Source organism: Erinaceus europaeus, chromosome 8, assembly GCF_950295315.1.
Source record: "Erinaceus europaeus chromosome 8, mEriEur2.1, whole genome shotgun sequence".
NCBI classification, from domain to species: domain Eukaryota; kingdom Metazoa; phylum Chordata; class Mammalia; order Eulipotyphla; family Erinaceidae; genus Erinaceus; species Erinaceus europaeus.
Genome location: NC_080169.1, coordinates 8,218,928 through 8,240,324, shown reverse-complemented (window position 1 = coordinate 8,240,324; position 21,397 = coordinate 8,218,928). Strand labels below are relative to the sequence as shown.

At 38.1% G+C, this 21,397-nt stretch overlaps 2 protein-coding genes across 5 annotated transcripts in view; one reads left to right on the top strand and one right to left on the bottom strand.

Annotated features, from left to right (window-relative positions):
* Positions 1-21,397, bottom strand: part of CDK13 (cyclin dependent kinase 13) — a 117,705-nt gene that overhangs the window by 20,720 nt on the left and 75,588 nt on the right. For all 4 annotated transcript variants that reach the window (XM_060195870.1, XM_060195871.1, XM_007535477.3 and 1 more), the window contains 2 exons: positions 9,087-9,188; positions 8,915-8,992 (listed from right to left, as the gene is read on the bottom strand). In XM_060195870.1, the coding sequence (XP_060051853.1) occupies positions 8,915-8,992; positions 9,087-9,188 (180 nt within the window). The remainder of the gene's footprint in view (positions 1-8,914; positions 8,993-9,086; positions 9,189-21,397) is intronic.
* Positions 20,291-20,605, top strand: LOC103124550 (small ribosomal subunit protein eS27-like). Its single transcript, XM_060195875.1, has one exon. The coding sequence runs from the start codon at positions 20,410-20,412 to the stop codon at positions 20,569-20,571; it is 162 nt and encodes a 53-aa protein (XP_060051858.1). The 5' UTR covers positions 20,291-20,409; the 3' UTR covers positions 20,572-20,605.

Below are 21,397 nucleotides of genomic sequence, written 5' to 3'. Positions count from 1 at the left end.
TTCCAGATTAGGTTCTACTTGTGTTTTCTTTTCTGATCTTGTTTTTCAACTTCTGCCTGAGAGTGAGATCATCCCATATTCATCCTTCTGTTTCTGACTTATTTCACTTAACATAATTTCTTCAAGCTCCATCCAAGACTGGCTGAAAACAGTGAAGTCACCATTTTTTATAGCTGAGTAGTATTCCATTGTGTAAAAATACCACAACTTGCTCAGCCACTCATCTGTTGTTGAACATCTGTTGTTGCTTCCAGGTTTTGGCTATTACAAATTGTGCTAAGAACATATGTGTACACAGATTTTTTTGAATGGATTTGTTGGGTTCCTTAGGATATAGCCCCAGAAGAGGAATTGCAGGATCATAGGGTAGGTCCATTTCTAGCCTTCTGAGAGCTCTCCAGACTGTTCTCCACAGAGGTTGGACCAATTGACATTCCCACCAGCAGTGCAGGAAGGTTCCTTTGACCCCACACCCTCTCCAGCATTTGCTGCTGTTACCTTTTCTGATGTATGACATTCTCACAGGAGTGAAGTGATATCTCATTATTGTCTTTATTTGCATTTCTCTCACAGAGACTTGGAGCATTTTTTTCATGTGTTTCTCAGCCTTTTGGATCTCTTCTGTGGTGAATATTCTGTCCAATTCTTCCCCCTATTTTTGGATGGGGTTATTTGTTGTCTTGTTGTTGAGATTGGCAAGCTTATATTCTGGTTATTAGCCTCTTATCTGATGTATGCCATGTAAAGATCTTCTCCCATTCTGTAACGGGTCTCTTTGTTTGGTTGGTGGTTTCTTTTGCTGTGCAGAAGCTTTTTAATTTGATGTAGTGCCATAGGTTTATGCTTGCCTTAGTCTTCTTTGTAATTGGATTCCTTTCACTGAAGATGTCTTTAAAATTTATGCGGAAAAGAGTTCTGCCAATATTTTTTTCTAAGTATCTGATAGTTTGTGGTATAACATCCAAGTCCTTGATCCACTTGGAATTTACTTTTGTATTTGGTGAAATACAGTGGTTCAATTTCATTCTTCTGCATGTTTCAACCCATGTTTTCCAACACCATTTGTTGAAGAGACTCTGCTTTCCCCATTGAATAGTCTGGGCACCTTTGTCAAAGATTAGATATCCATAGGTGTGGGAGCTTGTTCTATTCTCCTAAAAAAAATTGGTTACGATCTTGATGGAGGTAGCATTAAATTTGTATATGGCTCTGGGTAGTATATTCATTTTGATGATGTTAATTCTTCCAACCCATGAACATGGAATATCTTTCCACTTCTTTGTGTCTTTTTCAATTTCCTTGAGTAGTGACTCATAATTTTGAGTATACAAGTCTTTCACTTCTTTGGTTAGGTTTACTCCTAGATATTTTATTGTTTTTGTTGCTATAGTAAAAAGAATTGATTTCTGGATTTCAACTTCTTCTAACTTAAGTGTTTGCATAGAGGAATGCCACTGACTTTTGAATATTAATTTTGTAGCCTGACACCTTACTGTATTGCCTGATGATTTCCAAAAGCTTCTTGTTGGATTCCTTAGGTTTTTCTATGTATATTATCATGTCATTTGCAAACAGGGAGAGTTTGACTTCTTGTCTTCTAATCTGTATGCCTTTAATTCCTTGCTCCCGCCTGACTGCTATGGCAAGAACTTCCAACACTATGTTGAATAGTAATGATGACAGTGGGCAGCCCTGGCTAGTTCCTGATCTGAGGGGAAATGCTTCCAGTTTTTCACCATTGAGTATGATGTTGGCTGTAGGTTTGCTATATACAGACTCCACTATCTTCAGGAATTTTCCATCTATTCCCATTTTTTGTAGTGTTTTGATCATAAAGGAATGTTGGATTTTGTCAAAGGCTTTCTCTGCATCTACAGATATGACCATGTGGGTTTTTGGTCTTGCTTTTGTTGATGTGGTGGATCACGTTGACTGATTTACGTATATTAAACCAACCTTGCGTGCCTGGGATAAATCCCACTTGGTTATGATGAATCATCTTTTTAATATACTGTTATATCCAGTTGGCTAGAATTTTGTTCAATATTTTAGCATCTATGTTCATCAGAGATGTTGGTCTGTAGTTTTCTTTTTTGGTTGCGTCCCTGTCTGCTTTTGGTATCAAAGTGATGTTGGCTTCATAGAAGTTGGAAGGAAGTATTCCAGTGTCTTCAATCTTCTGGAAGACTTTTAAAAGTAGAGGTATTAGTTCTTGTTTGAAGGTTTTGTAGAATTCATTTGTAAAACCACCTGGTCCAGGACTTTTATTCTTGGGAAGGTTTTTGATAACTGTTTCAGTTTCATTAGCTGTGATGGGCCTGTTCATGTTATCCACTTCTTCTTTACTTAGTTTTGGAAGTTGGTAGGTATCTAGGAAATCGTCCATTTCTTCCAGGTTCTCTAGCTTGGTGGCATATAGTTGTTTAAATAAACTGTTTTTTAGCTTCTCAGTTTTAATTTCTACTGTAGTGTAGTAAGTATCAACAGAGTCAATATAAACAAAGTTCCTGAGATCTAGATATTTTTAGGATTTCAAAGAATTCTAATGCTTGCAAAGGGCAAGTTTTTAAAAATACATTTTCATGGGAGTCGGGCAGTAGCATAGTGGGTTAAGCGCAAGTGGTGTGAAGCACAAGGACAGGAGTAAGGACCCCAGTTCGAGCCTCTGGCTTCCCACCTGCAGGGCAGTCGCTTCACAAATGGTGAAGCAGGTCTGCAGGTGTCTATCTTTCTCTCCCCCTTCTCTCTCCATTTCTCTCTGTCCTATCTAACAATGACGACATCAATAACAACAACAATAACGACAATAAAAAATACAAGGGCAAAAGGGTCATTTATTTATTATTTGGTAGAGACAGACAAATTCTCTGGAGGACAGAGAAGGAAGGAGACAGAGAAATACGTGCATCCTTGAACCTGGGCCCTTGTGTACTGTAATGTGTGTGTTTAACCAGGTGTTCTACCACCATGCCCCAAAAAGGAATCTTTTTTTAAAAAATTTATTTATAAAATGGAAATATTGACAAGAACATAGGATAAGAGGGCTACAAACCAAAAGGGAATCTTAATAATGTTTTCTGCTATACGTACAGACTAGAGCTAAACATATCAAATGGAAAAAAAGAAGTTTATTCTTTTAATTATTTTTTTAATTTTTATTTATTTATTGGATAGAGACAGTCAGAAATTGAGAGGGAAGGGAGGGTTAGAGAGAGTGAGAGACAGAGAGACACCTGTAGCACTGCTTCACCACTTGTGAAGCTTTCCCCCTGCAAGTGGGGACTGGGGGCTCGAACCTCGGTCCTTGCACATTGTAACATGTGCGCTCAACCAAGTGCGCCACCACCCGGCCCCCAAAAAGAAGTTTTTTCAGCAAATTATGCTGGGGAAATTGGGCTGAAAATGCAGAAGAATTAAATGGGAATATGTCACCATGTACAAAAGTTAACTCCAAATGAATCAGACATGTATATTAGACCTGAAACCATCAGGTACATAGAAATTAACAGTGATTATGTCTGTGTTTGAAAGGGTTTTGAACAATCTAGTCCAATAGGGAAGATACGAAAAAACAAAAATAAGCCAAGAAGACTACATCAAACTGAAAAGCTTTTGTACTGGCAATGGAACCATCATCAAAACCGAAAGACACCCTATTGAATAGCATATCTTTACATGCCATATATCAGATAAAGGACTAAAGTGAAATCATATGAAGAACTCACTAACCTCAGGGACAAAAAAATCAAACAGTCCCAATAAAGAAAGAAGAGGAAATGGGACAGAATTTTCACCAAAGAAGACATCTGGACCGCCAACAGACATGTAAAAAAATGCTCAAGTCACTTATTTTCCGATAAATGCAAATAAAGACAACAGTGAGCTATCATTCCACACCTGTGAGAATGTCACAGATTAGAAAGGACACAAGTGGGGCCAGGCAGTGGCATGCCTGGTTGAGAACACATTTTACAATAGGCAAGGACCCAGGTTCAAGACTTAGGTCTCCACCTACAAGGGAAAAACTTGTCTGTCTCTCCAACTCCTCTTCCCTCTTGATTTGTCTCTAATCAATAAATAATAGATTATATTGATTACATTTACATGTATTATATTTTAAACTGTATTTTTTTTTAAAGGGCAAAAGTGCTGGCAAGGATGTGGAGGGTGGCGGGGAAAGAACCATTCTACACTGATCATAGGAAATGTGAAATGGTTCAACCCTCTGAAAAAGTCTACAGATTCCTCAGAAGAGAAATGGATGTATCCTATGATCAGGAAAACCCTCTCCTAGGAATTGACCCAGAGAACATAAAAACACCTATCCATTGATTTATTTTTGTTTGGGTCTTCGTTGCAATTGAACTTGTATCCTTGAAGATGCCTATAAAATTTAGATAGAAAACAGTGCTGTCGGGAGTTGGGCGGTAGCGCAGCAGGTTAAGCGCACGAGGCGCAAAGCGCAAGGAACAGCGTAAGGATCACGGTTTGCCCCCGGCTCCCCACCAGCAGGGGAGTCACTTCACAGGCGGTGAAGCAGGTCTGCAGGTGTCTGTCTTTCTCTCTTCCTCTCTGTCTTCCCCTCCTCTCTCCATTTCTCTCTGTCCTATCTAACAAAGACAACATCAATAACAACAACAACAATAATAATAACAACAACAACAACCAGCAAGGACAACAAAAGGGAAAATAAATTTTAAAAAATTAAAAAAGAAAGAAAGAAAACAGTGCTGTCAATATTTTCCTCTAAGTATTTGATAGCTTCTGGTCTAACATCCAAGTTCTTGATCCATTTGGAATCTACTTTTGTGTGTGGTAAAATGTAGTGGTTCAGTTTCATTTTCAACCCAATTTCACTGACACCATTTGTTCCATTTAATAGTTTGGGGCCCCCTGTCAAAAATTCAATGTCCACAAGTGTGGGGGCTTATTTCTGGGCTCTCACTTTTATTCCACAAAAATAAACCAATGGGACTACATCAAACTGAAAAGCTTCTGCAAAAAACAAAACAAAAAAAAGAAACACCACTAACCAACAAAGAGACTTCTTATGGAATGGGAGATCTTTACGTGCCATAACAACAGACAAAATGTTAATAACCAACATATATAAAGAGCTCACTAAAGTCAGCACAAAAACCAAAATGAACTGATCCAGAAATGGGGAGAGGATATGAAGAGAACCACCACCAAAAAAAGAAATCCAAAAGGCCAATCAATAGACATGGGAAAAAATGCTCCAAGTCATTAACTGTCAGAGAAATGCAAATAAAGACAACAAAGTAACATTTCACTCCTGTGAAAATGTCATACCAGAAACAACAGCAACAACAAGTGCTGGAGAGGCTGTTGGGACAAAGGAATCCTCTTACACTGATGATGAGAATGTAAATTGTTGCAATCCCTGTGGAAAGCAGTCCGGAGAACTCTCAGAAGACTAAAAATGGACCCACCCTATGACCCTGCAATTCTTCTCCTGGGGACGTATTCCAAGGAGCCAAACAAACCCATCCAAAAAGATCTGTGTACACCTATGTTCATAGCAGCACAATTTGTAATAGCCAAAACCTGGAAGCAACCCAACTGTCTAACAACAGATGAGTAGCTGAGAAGGTTGTGGTCTATATACACAATGGAATACTACTCTGGTATTAAAAAATGGTGAATTAACCTTCACCTCAACTTGGAAAGAGCTTGAAGGAATCATGTTAAATGAGATAAGCCAGAAAGAGAAGGATGAATATGGGATGATTTCATCACTCACGGTCAGAAGTTGAGAAGTAAGAACAGAAAGGAAAACACAAAGCAGAACCTGGAACTGGGGTTGTATTGTACCTAAGTAAAGGAATCTGGGGTGGGGAGAGCTTAGGTTCTGGAACGTGATGGTGGAGGAAGACCTAGGCTGAGGGTAAGAGTGTCATGCAGAAAACTGAGACATTTTACACATGTACCAACTACTGTACTTACTATCAACTGTAAACCATTAACTCCCCCCAATAAAAAGCTTTTAAAAAGTCTGTCCAATATATGTATACCTATATTCATAGCAATGCAGTTTTTTTTTTAAAGTTATTTATTTATTTATGAGAAACACAGAAGGAGAGAGAAAGAGCCAGACATCACTCTGGTACATGTGCTGCCGGGGACTGAACTGAGGACCTCATGCTTGAGAGTCCGATGCTTTGTTCACTGTACCACCTCCCGGACCACAGCAGTGCAGTTTTTTATAGCTCATAGAAACGAGATGCCAAATAACAGATGAGTAGCTTACAAAGATGTGAATATCTATATCTATATATATCTATATCTATCTATATATATCTGATTTTCTATAACTTGAGACATCCTAGTTTTATGGTTTTCTGTATGTCATCAACCAGGTATTACCACTTGGCACCTACTTTTTCAGATAGAAATAAAGAGACAGTGATGTGGGGTGGTGAACAGCACCAAAGCTTCCGATGTGGGAGTCAGGCTTGAACCTGGGTTGTATGTATGAGAAAAATAGATGCACTATCTATCCAGCTGAGCTATTTTGCCAATCTTACCAGTATTCTTGATTCTGCAAGTGACCAGTTTAATGAGAAGCTCAACACAAAAAGTTTATCTTTAGGATTTGGTTAATAGTTTATAGAAATATTTCATGCTGTCTTGGTCAGTTACTGTTGTTTGTGTTAGATTTCCAGGATGCTTTGTTTATTAGAGAGAACTAAGTTAAGTGTTTAGATACTGAAGTAAAACTTTAGTTCTAGCATCCTAAACAAATTTTTCACTATAGTTTTGACTATAAAAAGATGGCACAAGGTTATAATGAAACTTAACTAAGGCTAATTCAGGTGAAATCCTTAGAAAAATACTTGAGGGAGGGGCCAGGAAGTGGTGTGCCTGGTTAAGTGCACTACAGTGAGCAAGGACCCAGGCTCAACCTCTGTTCTCCTACCTGCAGGATGGAAACTTCATGAGTGGTGAAGCAGTGCTGTGGGTGTCTCTGTGTCTTTCCCTCTCTAACTCCCTTCTCAATTTCTCTCTTTCTCTATCTAATAAATAAACTTTTTTAAAAAGAAAAATAGTTGGATCAGGTATAAACTTAATAAATGTTATCATATGATGAATAGAAACCCCAATACAATCAGAACTAGTAGTTGGCTAACGGAAAGTAAAAGGTCAGAGAGAATCATCAAGAAAACACATGTGTAACTTAAACATTTTATTTTAAATAAAACCTCATACCAATACATTCATTTTACAATCTTCAGACATAGAGTCAATAAGGACTTCATTTTGAATTAAAGCCATTGAAAAAGATTTTGCCTTTGCTTTATTGCACAACCCACACCCATAAACCATGATTAAGGATTTCAAGTAACTTGAGTGTTAAATCAATGTAAATATTTGTTCTTTCTAACAAAGTTGCCTACTACCCCTAATCTGATAACAATTTTGTTAAATCTTTTCAAAGCATTGCATCTGTCTATATTTAATTAAGCAACATGCACAACAGTAAAAATTCAGTATAAAAATGTCATCAATTACTTCTTGGGTTATCCTGTTGAACTTCCTCATTAAACTCAACAGGTAGGATAATTACAATAGCTTACTAGAAAGTAGAACCCATAAGCTGTAATCATTAACTTGCCAATTATCAAGCTACGAAGAAAATGGAGAATATCAATTAATCTAGCAAGTGCACTGGACGACAGGTGATAGAACACTGGAATCTGTGGAGCCAGGCAGTGGCTAAGCACACGTATCGCCATGCGTTAAGGACCCAAGTTTGAGTCCCAGCCCCACACCTGCAGGAGGGACACTTCATGGGTAGTGAAGCAGGTCTGCAGATGTCTATCTTTCTCTCTCCCTCTCTCTGTCCTGTCAAATAAAATAGGAGGAAAAAAGGCTGCTGGGAGCGGTGGATTCACCAATAACTCTGGAGGCGATTAAAAAAGATAATAATAGGGAGTCGGGCGGTAGCACAGTGCGTTAAGCACAGGTGGCTTAAAGTGCAAGGACTGGCGTAAGGATCCTAGTTCTAGCCCCCGGCCTCCTCACCTGCAGGGGAGTCACTTCACAGATGATGAAACAGGTTTGCAGGTATCTATCTTTCTCTCTCCCCCTCTGGCTTCCCCTCCTCTTTCCATCTCTCTCTGTCCTATCCAACAACGATGATATCAATCAATAACAACGACAATAATAACCACAACAATAAAAAGCAACAAAAAGGGAATGTTTTAAAAATCTTTAAAATAATAACAATAATAACAATATTGGTATTTGTGCCTCATACAAATATCTTTCCTGAAAGCTCTCATTCAAAACTAACTTTCAAATCAAATCCCAAAAATTAACCTCAAATACAAAAATCAATGCTCTTAAAAAAAAAAAAAAAGAAAAAAAAAGAAATTTATAGTACTAGACAAAGCTAAAGTTGACTAACATATACTAATGATTTCTTATGTGTTAGGTCCTGCAATAGGTTTCCACAATGAAGACCTATACTAGTGGATATATGCATATAAGTTATTATGCACACACATGTGTGTGTATCTCTTTACAACACTCCCAAACTTTAATTATCCCATTGTGCCTTATTAAAAAAAAAAAAAAAAAGCCAAGTATCTACCATTCATTCTCACCTTCCTCATATATACTTTTTCTTCCCAGTCTTATATTTGGGGCCACAAACCCTCTGATTTGATCACAAAATAAGATCCAAGGACTTTAGGATTATTAATTTTACTAGCACAAGTATCAAAATGCCTGTTTTCTAGTTCCTCCTTCATTTAACAATTGTTAGCCTTCAGGACAACTTTGCTGTACTCCTCCTGAAAACACAAGCTTGAAAGATTAAAATTTTCCTAGCGAGTATAACACTTACCCCACATCCACCTCCCACGAATAATCATAAACAAGAACTTACCTTATTAGCTCTAACTGTGCAAGTTCCTGATTTGCTTGAAAGATTGGTTTTTTAGTAAAGAGTTCACCAAGGATGCATCTAACAGACAAAACATCCATAATTACTAAATTATATGGTTTTACTTCACCACCAAAAGTTCAAGTAAATTAAACCAGTAAGAAACCTATCTTACCCACAGCTCCATACATCAATAGCTGGTGTATATCGTTCTTCTCCCAAAAGCAGTTCAGGTGGACGGTACCATAAAGTGATGACCTTGTTAGTATATGGCCGACTAAAAAAATACAGAAAACACTCTTTAAAGTTAGTATATATTAGAATAACGAGATTCTTTCAGGAAGTGTTTATTATTTTGGCTATGGCAAACCCTGCAATTCTTAGTCTTCTATGAATTTTAATCAACTTGACCAATTATTAATGTATCACAAGTTATAGCTGAAATTGAAACCAATGAATTTTTTCATTTGGAGTGTATCTATGGTGCTATTTCATTGATTTCAACACACTTTATTTAGTATGTGAACAGGAAGTGCAGAAAGGTAAATTGTAGTAGCTGAACAGCTATGCTACCAAAAAAAAAAAAAAGGCCTTTATCACACATTCTAGCAAAGAGACACGCACCTCATTATTCACCATAGCAGAGATTATCTAAAAAGTTTAACCATCACAGAAAGTTTTCAATTCCCAGAGAATGAGCACTGCCTAGATAATTCATATGAAAAAAGAGGGTTCCAAGAGGTTATGGGTGACTCTGATTAGTAGTCAGGGTTGGTTGTTTATCTTTCTCAGTCAATTCTAAACACCTTTCACTATGGATATTCTCTAAATTACAAGGTTTCAACTCAAAGGTCACATCATAGAAAATTACCCAGGAATGCTATATTCCACATATATTCACCTGATTTTGGTTTGGGCCCGGAACAGACTTTGGAAGAAGGAAATGCAAGACCCTCTTGCCAACTGTAGATCTGAAGATACAGACAGCACAGTGCCTCAGCAATCTGTCCCATCCAGCATTCTGTCCCATCCAGCCAAATCCACCCATGTAATGTAAACACTCAATGAACTAGGGCATCATGACATTCACTGCAGATAGAATTATAGCAATGATGTGCTAAAACCTGAGGAAACGGCAGTTGACTTTTGTTTAAACTGAAGATGAGGGCAGTCTAAGATGATTATCTCTTTCCTTTTTTTTTTCTTCTCACCTCTAGGATTATTGCTGGGGTGAATCCACTGCTCTTGGAGAACATTGTTTTTCATTTTTTATGGGATAGGACAGAGAGAAATTGAGAGAGGAGGAGAAGATAGAGAGGGGGAGAGACAGATAAACACCTGCAGACCTGCTTTACTACTTATGAAGCGACCCCCCTGCATGTGGGGAGCCAGAGGCTGGAACTGGGATCTTTGCACTTTGTGGTATGTGCACTTAATCCAGTGCACTACTGCCCAGCCCCTTAAGATGAGTATTTTCAATAGCAAATATGAATTAAAATTTTCTAATATTTAACATCTTTTTTTCTTACTGGCATTATATCTTTTAAGTACTGAAGACTTTTAAGCTCTAGCTACTCTAATTAAGCTAACAATCATTATTTTAAAATATGTTCACCTCTGTATGACTTAATCCCTTTAAAAATAGCTTCTGTTTTTGTCACATATAATCTGATACTTCCAATGTATAGTAAAGGCACACCTCTAATGTCTACAACTCTCTGGTAATAAATCTATTTTCATATTCTTAAGTTTATATCATACTTACCACTACATTGAACTCTCTATTTTGTTTTCTGCCTTGTCAGAAGGTCAAAAGACCCCAGAAGAGGGGTTGGGTGGTGGTGCACCTGGTTGAGCACACACATTACTATGTGCAAGGACCTGGGTTCAAGTCCCCAGTCCCCACTTGCAGGAAGGGAGCTTCATAAGTGCAGGCTGTAGGTGTTTCTATCTCCCTTCCCTCTCAACTTCTGTCTCTATCCAAAATAAATAAAATATTTTTAAAAGTAATAATTTAAAAAAACGCAGAAGACAGTTCTCACTATGAACCATATATATACGCAGAGCTCAGAATAATATTGGGAATACATCTTAATATTATAGCTCTGCAGCTTACTAGCTGAGGGGGAGAGCAAAGTTTGTGAAAACTATGAAAATAAGTATTCTAAAACATTTCAAAGGTCTATAAATGCATGTAACCTATCGCCTTATTATTAATGTGCAGTTTAGTCACCAGAATGTTTAATACTGTACCAGTTATTTTTAGAAATATTTTAAATATGCTCAAAAATAAAAGTATATTGATTTTGTGATGTAAATACATAAATATTAATAAAATTAAATTTAGAAGAGAATACTTACAGAAAAATTATTTTACATACTATGTATCTGGTTGGTAACATTAAGAACACAATCTTTATAAATTAAAATTATGAGTTGGGAAGGTGGGTGAGAAGGAGAGTACATAGAGGCCCTCGGGTCTCTGTGTCTCAATTTTTTAAAAGAAGTTAAAATTAGACTTATTTAACTTTTATTAACTCTTGTCAAATTAAGACTTGAGAATTTTGTACATCTTCAAAAAGATTAATTACAAGACCAGATGAAATATTTTGAACATATAGCAAAACTAAAACTTCCAATAGTTTTTCCACTTATTTCCAAATGCTTAATTTCTGTCAGAAGAAAAATAAGAACTAGGTAAAGACTGATTAAAAAAAAATTTTTTCAACAGTAAAAGCTGACATTAGCATACCTCAAAACTGTGGACATTCTTTCATTTATGAAGTGAATATTCAGACTGATAAATACTTTTTGTAAAGCAAAATAATACTCTTGACACTTGAAATAACAGAGTAGAGACCAATACTGTACTGTGTGTGTGCTTAACCCAGTGTGCCACCGCCCGGGGCCCAAGTGATAGTATTTCTTACCCTACAGCCTGACCAGCAACACTACCCCCCCATAAACCAAGCTCTGCAACATGGACAGATACTGTGTCCTTCAGGTTGGCAGAGGCTGTGCCTGGTATTTGCTCTACACAGATAATAGGCCATGTAAATACTGGTTCTCAAAGTATCTGGAGCTCTGAATTAGTTCGTTAAAATTTACCAACTTGAGTTATTAAAGGCATTCTAAAAAATCAAAGAGAATCATACAAAGGAAATGCCTTTAGCTAACCAAATCCATATACCATGTTTCCTTCAAAATCTATTGCAGAAACACCAAAGACACAAAAAATAAAATATGGGACCTATTTTGAACACCTACCCAACTTTTAAGGGGAAAAAATAAATAGTCATCCTTAGATCCTCTCCCTTTCAAATCTTACCTTTAATCACTGAAGAACTTTATCAACTCTACAGTCAAATAAGCCCTAAATCCACCTGTTTTCTACAAGTTCAAGGAAGTTTAAGCCATTATTTTCACTAGTATTATTGCAACAATCTCAGTCAGTGTCCATACTTCATTGTCAGCCTTTTGCCTTCGTCACTTATAAGTTTTTTAAATAAAAAACCTGATCATACCACTTACCTACTTAAACTGATCAGTGAGTTCTCACTAAAACTAAATAAAACACTCACTTTAGGCCAGCTGCTAAGACCATAACTCCAAGAGGGGCAGGGTGGTGGCGCACCTGCTTAAGCACACGTCACAGTGAGCAAGGACCCAGGTTCAAGCCCCCAGTTCCCACCTGCAGGGGAAAAAAAGCTTCACAAAAATAAAATAAAATAAAAATACGACCATAACTCCAAGTATCTCACTGTTTTTCCAGTGGGAAACATGCTGGCCCAGGATTTGCAGCTGCGTGAAATGCTCATTGCCTAGGTCAAATTATGTTGTCTCCTTCTCATCACTCAAGTCTCAGCTCACAGGTTTGTCCTGGCTACTCTGGCTAAAATGACAGCAGTCACTCCCATGTCCGCAATACCTCACCAGTCACTATTCTACTTGAGTTGTAGCATTAGTTTGCTAAAATCGGATTCATCTTTCACAGCTGTTTTCTAGTACTAACCACTAGTTATCACCTAGATTTTTGTCTGGCATATACAAAGGTGTACGTATTTATCTATTTTATTTTTTATTTATTTTTAATATTATTTTCCCTCTTGTTGTCCTTATTTTTCACTGTTGTTGCAGTTATTGTTGTTATTATTGATGTCATCGTTGTTAGATAGGACAGAGAGAAATGGAGAGAGGAGGGGAAGACAAAGAGGGAGAGAAAGGGAGTCGGGTGGTGGCGCAGCGGGTTAAGCGCAGGTGGCGCAAAGCGCAAGGACTGGCTTAAGGATCCTGGTTCCAGCCACCCGGCTCCCCACCTGCAGGGGAGTCGCTTCACAGGCGGTGAAGCAGGTCTGCAGGTTTCTATCTTTCTCTCCCGGTCTCTGTCTTCCTCATCTCTCTCCATTTCTCTCTGTCCTATTCAACAACAACATCAATAACAACAACAATAATACCACAACAATGTTAAAACAACAAGGGCAACAAAAGGGAAAATAAATAAGTAAACATAAAAAATTTAAAAGAATTATTAAAAAAAAAAGAGGGAGAGAGAAAGATAGACACCTACAACCTGCTTCACCACCTGTGAAGCGACTCCCCTGTAGGTGGGGAGCAGGGGGCTCGAACCAGGTTCCTGTAGTTTTTTTAGTCAAGTTTGAACAATTCTACATCTTAGGATTCATCTGTATGATAGTTGTCTTTCCAGCAGCTATGCCCCCAGTCTGGGTATAATTATTTGACTGAGGCTTACTGGAATAGTTTTTCTAACAGACGGACCATGCTTCTAGACTGTCAGGATCAAGTTTCAAAGTGCAAAGTAACAAGATAAAATGTCAGTATGCTACCACATAAACATACATGTGCCTCTAGAGAATACACACACAAGACCTAAAAGAATTTGTTCTAAACAACACTGAACTATCAGTTCCCTCAGAATGCTGAACAAATTCTTACTTGCTAGTCAGGAGATAAGATCAGGGAGACTAGAGCAGGTAAGAAAACTTTTGAGGTGGGGGAGACAGCATAATGGTTATGCAAACAGACTCTCATGCCTGAGGCTCCAAAGTCCCAGGTTTAATTCCCTACACCACCATAAGCCAGAGCTGAGCAGTGCTTTGGTGTTTCTCTGTGTTTCTCTCTCTCTTCATCTCTCTAAAAATAAAATAAATAAAATATTAAAAAGAAAAGCAATATATATATAGGGAGCCGGGTGGTGACGCACCTGGTTAAGCGCACGTGTTATAGTGCACAAGGACCAAGGTTCAAGCCCCTAGTCCCCACCTGCAGGGGTGTAGCTTCACGAGTGGTGAAGCAGTGCTGCAGGTGTCACTCTATCTCCCTCTCTATCACCCTCTTCCTTCCCTCTCAATTTCTGGCTGTCTCTATCCAATAAATAAATAAATAAAGATAATTAAGAAATTTTTAAAAAGCTTTTGAAAAGATAGTGGAGCTGTAATCATGCTTTAAATAAACATATCAAATATGTATTTAACCTTTAAAAGTTAACAGTGGCAACCTATGAGAAGTATTGCTTTATTAAAGTGCTAGAAAAATAATTTTATTAAAGTCCAGAAAACAGTTATGATTATTTATATAAAAACTGTGCAAAGGAGGCACCATGCCTACTCTTTACACTTTTACTTAAGGTATAACTTAAAAGAAGAAAACACTGAGAATATCCTGATGAACATTAGCCCTAAAAGCAATCCCAAGGCAGGAACAACTAGCAAATAGTAAGACCAAATTGAATCATACAATTCAATCATTACTAATAGTACTATCTAAAACACATTCCATGATATGTTTAAGATGTTATGTTCAGTAGCCCAAGAGGCGGCATAGTGGATAAATCCTTGGACTCTCCAGGATGAGGTCCTAAGTTCAATTTCTGCACAGCATGTGCCACAGTGATGCTCTGGCTCTCTCTGCCGTTTTTTTTTTTTTTTTTTTTCCTCCTCCAGGGTTATTGCTGGGCTCGGTGCCTGCACCATGAATCCACCGCTCCTGGAGGCCATTTTTTCCCCCTTTTGTTGCCCTTGTTGTAGCTTCGTTGTGGTTGTTATTGCCCTTGTTGACACAATTCGTTGTTGGATAGGACAGAGAGAAATGGAGAGAGGAGGGGAAGACAGAGAAGGGGAGAGAAAGATAGACACCTGCAGACCTGCTTCACCGCCTGTGAAGCGACTCCCCTACAGGTGGGGAGCCAGGGGCTCGAACCGGGATCCTTACGCCGGTCCCTGCGCTTTGAGCCACATGCGCTTAACCCACTGCGCCACCGCCCGACCCCCTCTCTCTGCCTTTCTTTCAGTAATAACTAAACATTGAAAACTAAAAACAGAAAGAGAGAAAAAAAAAAAAAAAAAAGATGTGACATATAGAAATGTCAAGAGCAAAGTAAAAAGCACTGAAATTGTATCACCTATTGTCAACATCCTAAAGATAACAGGAAAAAAACAAAATCTTATAATATTACAAAACAAGGTTAAAGTAATAAATAGCAAGTTGATATGATAAAAAAAAAATGCTTTATTTTCTTTCACAGATCTAAAAACAAAAATATGAGCAACCCACTTTATTTTTATAATTAAAGTTAAAATTCAAACAACACGACTGTTGGGAGAGTGGGCCCACTGTCCCAGAAAGTTTAGGCCATTGCTTCCATGAGGTCTGAGCGAGTTGACCCCCAACTCTACCTTCAGGTGGAGACAAGGGCTGGTTCCTCCGGTCTCTGACAGCTGGATCTCCGGACATGGGTGGCTTTCTATACATGCCCCCCCTTTCCTTCTTTAATTAAATGCCATGGATTACTGTGTTAACTTACCTTACCCCCGAGTTATGGCCTATATCTACCTACTTTTTCTTTCAATAAATGAACTGTCCCACTGAGGCTTTCCCAGGGCTGACTGCTTGTCTTTCTTTGCATTTTTGCCCTCGGCACGCTGAGCTACCCCAGGACCACCAGGGGCCGCTTTTGGCAACATGACCTAGCAAAATGCACACAATCTCTCATCTCTGACAGAAACAAAACAGGAACTCTAATTAAAGCTGCTACTCATGGCTAGCTAGAAACTAAACTTAGTGAAGATTCAGAAATAATAGTTTCGATGTCAACTTCTCTTGTCAACATTGTACTATCTGTAAATCCCATTAAAATTTCTAGAAATCGTGGTCCGGGAGGTGGTGCAGTGGTAAAGCTTTGGACTCTCAAGCACGAGGTCCCGAGTTTGATCCCTGGTAGCACATATGACAGAGTGATGTCTGGTTCTTTCTCTCTCCTCCTATCTTTCTCATAAAGAAAGAAAATCTTTAAAAAAAGATTTCTAGAAATCTTGCTTATTATTTTATTAGATAGGAACAGAGATACATCAAGAGGAAAAGGGGGAGGAGAGAGAGACACCTACAGACCTGCTTCATCGCTCATGAAGTTTCCTTCCCCAGATGGGGCTGAACCTGAATCCTTGCACCTTGTCACACATGCATTTCAGATGCTGGCCACCTGGACCCTCTAACAATTTTTAAAAAGAAAGTGAAGGCTACTCTTTAAATCCAGTACCACAACATAAAAATCACTTTCTTCAGATTTTCTAAAAATTTTCTACCTTAATGCAGCTAACAAGATATTAAAAAGCAAAGTCACAAAATTTATAATGAAACTTTTATGTGGAATCACAGCTCATTTAAAATATTTAACATCATAATAACTTTTCATTAGATGTTTAAGAAGCTTTAAGGACAATTCAGAATTGAAACTATTACTTTGCTAAACTGCTAGAAGACTAAATCAGCATACATAATTTGGAAAAAATAAACTATGATATCTGAAGGCAAAAGGAACAGATAGTAAAGTTAAGCAAATTTCTTGCTGCCACAGAACTCTAAACAAGTTGTCAGTGTGATGGTATCTGTCACCAAAACACGTTTTAAAGGTAGGTAATCCAGGTTGGATCAAGAGTCGTACCAGGAAACCAATGCAGCATAATTACTCTCTCTGTCTCTGTCTCCCTCTCCTTCTCTGTCCAAAGGGTGAAACTTAAATCTTAGCTGCACTACTCAACTGTATACTATTTGAAATATATTAACAATGTTCAACTTTAGTTTCTTTCCCATTGATAGTATCTATGATATCTACCTCAGGACTGCTTCTCCTTAAAATAATTCTTGTGAAAAGGGACTACATATATATATAATATATATAATATACCCAGTACAAATGAGAGTTAAGTCTATTTCCACCCCCACCAGAGTTATCACTGGGGCTTGGTGCTGGCACTACAAATTCCCCCACTTTCTCTCCCCCTCTTTTTAATTAGGACAGAGAGAAATTGAAAGAGGAGGGGGAGATATAGAGGGAAACAGAAAGAGATACCTACAGACATGCTTCACCACTCATGAAGCACTCCCCCCTGCAGGTGGGGAGAGGAGGGCTTGAACCCTGATCCTTATACTTGGTAATATGTGTAACCAGGTGCACCACTGCCTGGCTACCCAGATCCTTTTTTAATAAATAGCAAATGTGTACTGAAACTATAAGCTAAGCTTTGTACTAATGGTATGAACAACAGATTATTTGAACAACCAACCAAGTACAGTTGGTTGGAGCTGTTCACAGTCTTAAAAGTCTAGTTGGTAATACAGATAGAAATTTGTAGTAATATACTCTAAGTGCCAATTAAAATAATGAGAATTGGAGAGTCGGGTGTAGTGCAGCGGGTTAAGCGCAGGTGGTGCAAAGCGCAAGGACCGGTGTAAGGATCCCGATTTGAGGCCCCAGCTCCCCACCTGCAGGGGAGTCGCTTCACAGGTGGTGAAGCAGGTCTGCAGGTGTCTTTCTCTCCCCTCTCTGTCTTCCCCATCTCTCTCCATTTCTCTCTGTCCTATCCAACAACAATGTCAGCAATAACAACAACAACGATAAACAAGGGCAGCAAAAGGGAAAATAAATAAAAATAAAAAAATAATAATGAGAATTGAGCTCTGTACACATAAAGGAAGATGTGTCTAAGGATGTATGGAGAATGCAGACAATGCCCGAATAACATGTAGAACAAAAAGACCTGTCAGACCAAGGTAATATGATATAATTCTATACAAAAGGAAACAATTAGTATAAACTTACAAATTCATGAAAGTATTAAAGAGCTCAGTTTGTTTAGTGGACTACACATAGTTCAACACTGTTATTATACAGGCAACAGGTCTGACAAATGATAAGAGAGGATGAAAAAATTGTTGGGGCAGAAAGACTAGAAGCAGGAAAATCACTAAAATTATATTTATAATGGTCTACATGTAAGAGTGACAAGACTTTTAACTAAACAGAGAATAAAAGAAACTAAGCAATTTGGTAAGGGATAAATACTCATTCTTAACAACATGTTTAATTTAAGGTACTGAAATCACCTAGAAAATGTACTCAGTAAACACACAAGCTTAGACAAAACTTTAAATTCAGATTTCTAAGTCTTCAGAACTAAGAGAATGAATAAAAGTCCCACGAGGGGGGGAAACATTGTACTGGAAATACTGAACTGTCTTTCCCATTTTGAATGCTGAACAACTCAAACTACTCTAAGCGTCTAAGGAAGTATAATCTAATCTTAAATTTACAGTTAAGTTGGAAAATTTTATATTAGGGCTCTATTCCTGAAGCTTAATTACTCACATTATTATTGTTTTCATGTTATCAGTAATCTTTTTATTACCACAACCCTATTATCCAGAGGCTATCAGAAAATGTTGTTTATTACTTAGAATCCCCAAATGTTTAAAAAAAAAAAAAAAAAAAAAAAGACCGTCCCTGCACTAACCTGGATCAGGAAGATATTCAGATCATGATAACCTTTCCTTGAATTAGAATAAACCATGCTGGGAATCGGGCGATAGCGCAGCGGGTTAAGCACACGCACACGTGGTACAAAACACAAGGACCAGCGGAAGGATCCAGGTTTGAGCCCCTGGCTCCCCACCTGCAGAGGAGTCACTGTACAGGTGAAGCAGGTCTGCAGGTGTCTTTCTCTCCCCCTCTCTGTCTTCCCCTCCTCTCCATTTCTCTCTGTCCTATCCAACAACAACGGCATCAATAACAACAATAAAACAACAAAGGCAACAAAAGGGAATAAGTAAATAAAAAATATAAAAAAATAAAAAAGAATAAGCCACGCTGTTACTGATTGTTAATGTATTTTGTGTCTTAGGTAATAAAATAATCAAGTTTAAACTCTGATCTATCTTTAAAGTGGCTTAATTCAAAGAAGAGAAAAATGTCACAATGTTAAATGAAAACAAAAATCTAATATAATGACCGTAACTCTATCTTCATTAAAAAGATAGAAGTACTGGTAATGAGACAGCATTAAAAAGAGAATTTTCATCCTGGATATCATCTCATCAAATCCTCAGATTATCAAGAGGGAAGTCTCCCTTCTCCTATTAAATCTATGTATTTAGCATAGGAAATAAACCTTTGCTCTCAATGGCAATTTTATGGTCAGCCACTAGATGGCGATATTGCCTTTAATAAGATGTTTCTTTTGATCACAGTAATTTTTAGAACCTTAAAAATGTTTTTCAATAACCTGTAAGTAAGGATTTTGGGAACTTTCTAAATATTTCATCCTGTGTTGAGAATAGTAATCTACATGAGAACTAAATGACTTGCTCAAAATTCCACAACTGGTTAACTAGTAATGTTAAGGCAAAAGCCAAAGCTGCGTGACTTCACATCTCTTGGTTTGATACTCCTCTCACTAGACAAGCTAAGTCATCTGCTATGGGTAGAAATCAATGTTAGAAATTGCCTTGTCATTAAAATTTACTGAAATAGTACATATAGTTAAGCCATTCCATGGAAAAAATTAAAAGTACTTTATTTCATAAGACAGAAAGACCACAGCAGCAGTCTGGCAAATGTGGTGTTAAGGAATGAACTCTGGATATCATTCTTGCAAGTTTAAAGCTCTATCACTGTGCCACGTCTGGGACACTATTCCATTAAGTTAAGGTCACTTCACTTATTTTAAAGAAATCATAATTACCTGAATCTGTAAAAAAGGACCTTTAAAGGAGTACATAATCCCCTGAGGGATAGTATGTTAGCTTATGAAACAAATGACACAGCAAACTGTTATCTTAGAAATTTGATTTGCCATAAAAATTCCACATATTTTATCCAAATCAGCCAGTTGAGCTCAACATGTTAGTGTGGACAAGGACCTGGGTCGGACCCCCCACTCCCCACCTGAAGGAGTGACACTTCACAAATGGTGAAGCAGGTCTGCAGTTGTCTTTCTGTCTCCCCTTTCCCTCTCAATTTCTCTCTGTCCTATCCAGTAAAATAGAAATAAATAATTAAAAAATAAAGATGCAGGCACATCAGATCACGCTGCTCTCCGGAGAGGATCAACATGCCTTTGGCTCGAGATTTGCTGTATCCGTCCTTGGACGAGGAAAAGAAAAAGCATAAAAAGAAATGACTGGTTCAAAGCCCAAATTCTTACTTTATGGATGTGAAATGTCCAGGTTGCTACAAGATCACCACGGTTTTCAGCCATGAGCAGACGGTGGTTCTCTGTGTGGGCTGCTCCACAGTGCTGTGCCAGCCGACGGGAGGCAAGGCCAGACTCACAGAAGGGTGCTCGTTTAGAAGAAAGCAGCACTACTGACCACGCAACTCCCAGAATTTGTGTTACACCGCAGAAAGCCTTATCAGCTCAGTAATTCTGTCTATCAGGATAATGTAATTATGTTTAATTTTGTAAGGTATACAATAATAATCTCCTATTTTGATGTCAGTTTTTCAATAAAGTTTTGACTGTGGGCAAAATAAAAAAAACCAATAAAGATGCAAAGCCATGAGATTTTCAATTTCCTACTCCACTAATCTCAAAATCACTCTATCAATTCAGCATCATAATGGGAATTAAGATCCAGTGTTCTTGCAACCATGCTAGCACTCCACTACTTTACTGTTCATATAATTTTAATTGCTCATGGAGTCAGGACCTCACACACGCACGATCTCACCACACACAGGTCGCGTTCTCATTCAAATGGGTGGGGGTGGAAAGAGAGACATCATATCACCAGATCTGGTGACAGCACCTCCCATGTGGTGCTAAGACTTGGGTCCAGGCCATGCATGTGCCTCGCCAAATGAACCCTCCCTGACTCACTCACAATATTCTACTTAAAAAGTGGTATTTACGAAAACTGGAAGGAGATGCAGCAGATAAACGTACTGGGTGTTCAAGCATGAGGTCCTGAGTTTAATCCCCAGCCAAGCTGATGCCCTACCCCCCCCCCCAGGACCCTCTGTTATAAAAATAAATCTTAATTTTAAAATGTGGTATGTGCATGCACAAGGTCCTGGGTTCATTCTCTGGCAACAGATTAAAAAGCAGCACACAATCCAGGAATTATTACACTGGCCCACTACTGTGCTATTTCAATTAAGAATAGTTAATTAAGCAAAATTCCCCTCTAAACATT

Bases quoted from the DNA above. Each gene is read 5' to 3' on its own strand.
- LOC103124550 (XM_060195875.1), top strand. From the start codon at position 20,410: ATGGATGTGAAATGTCCAGGTTGCTACAAGATCACCACGGTTTTCAGC.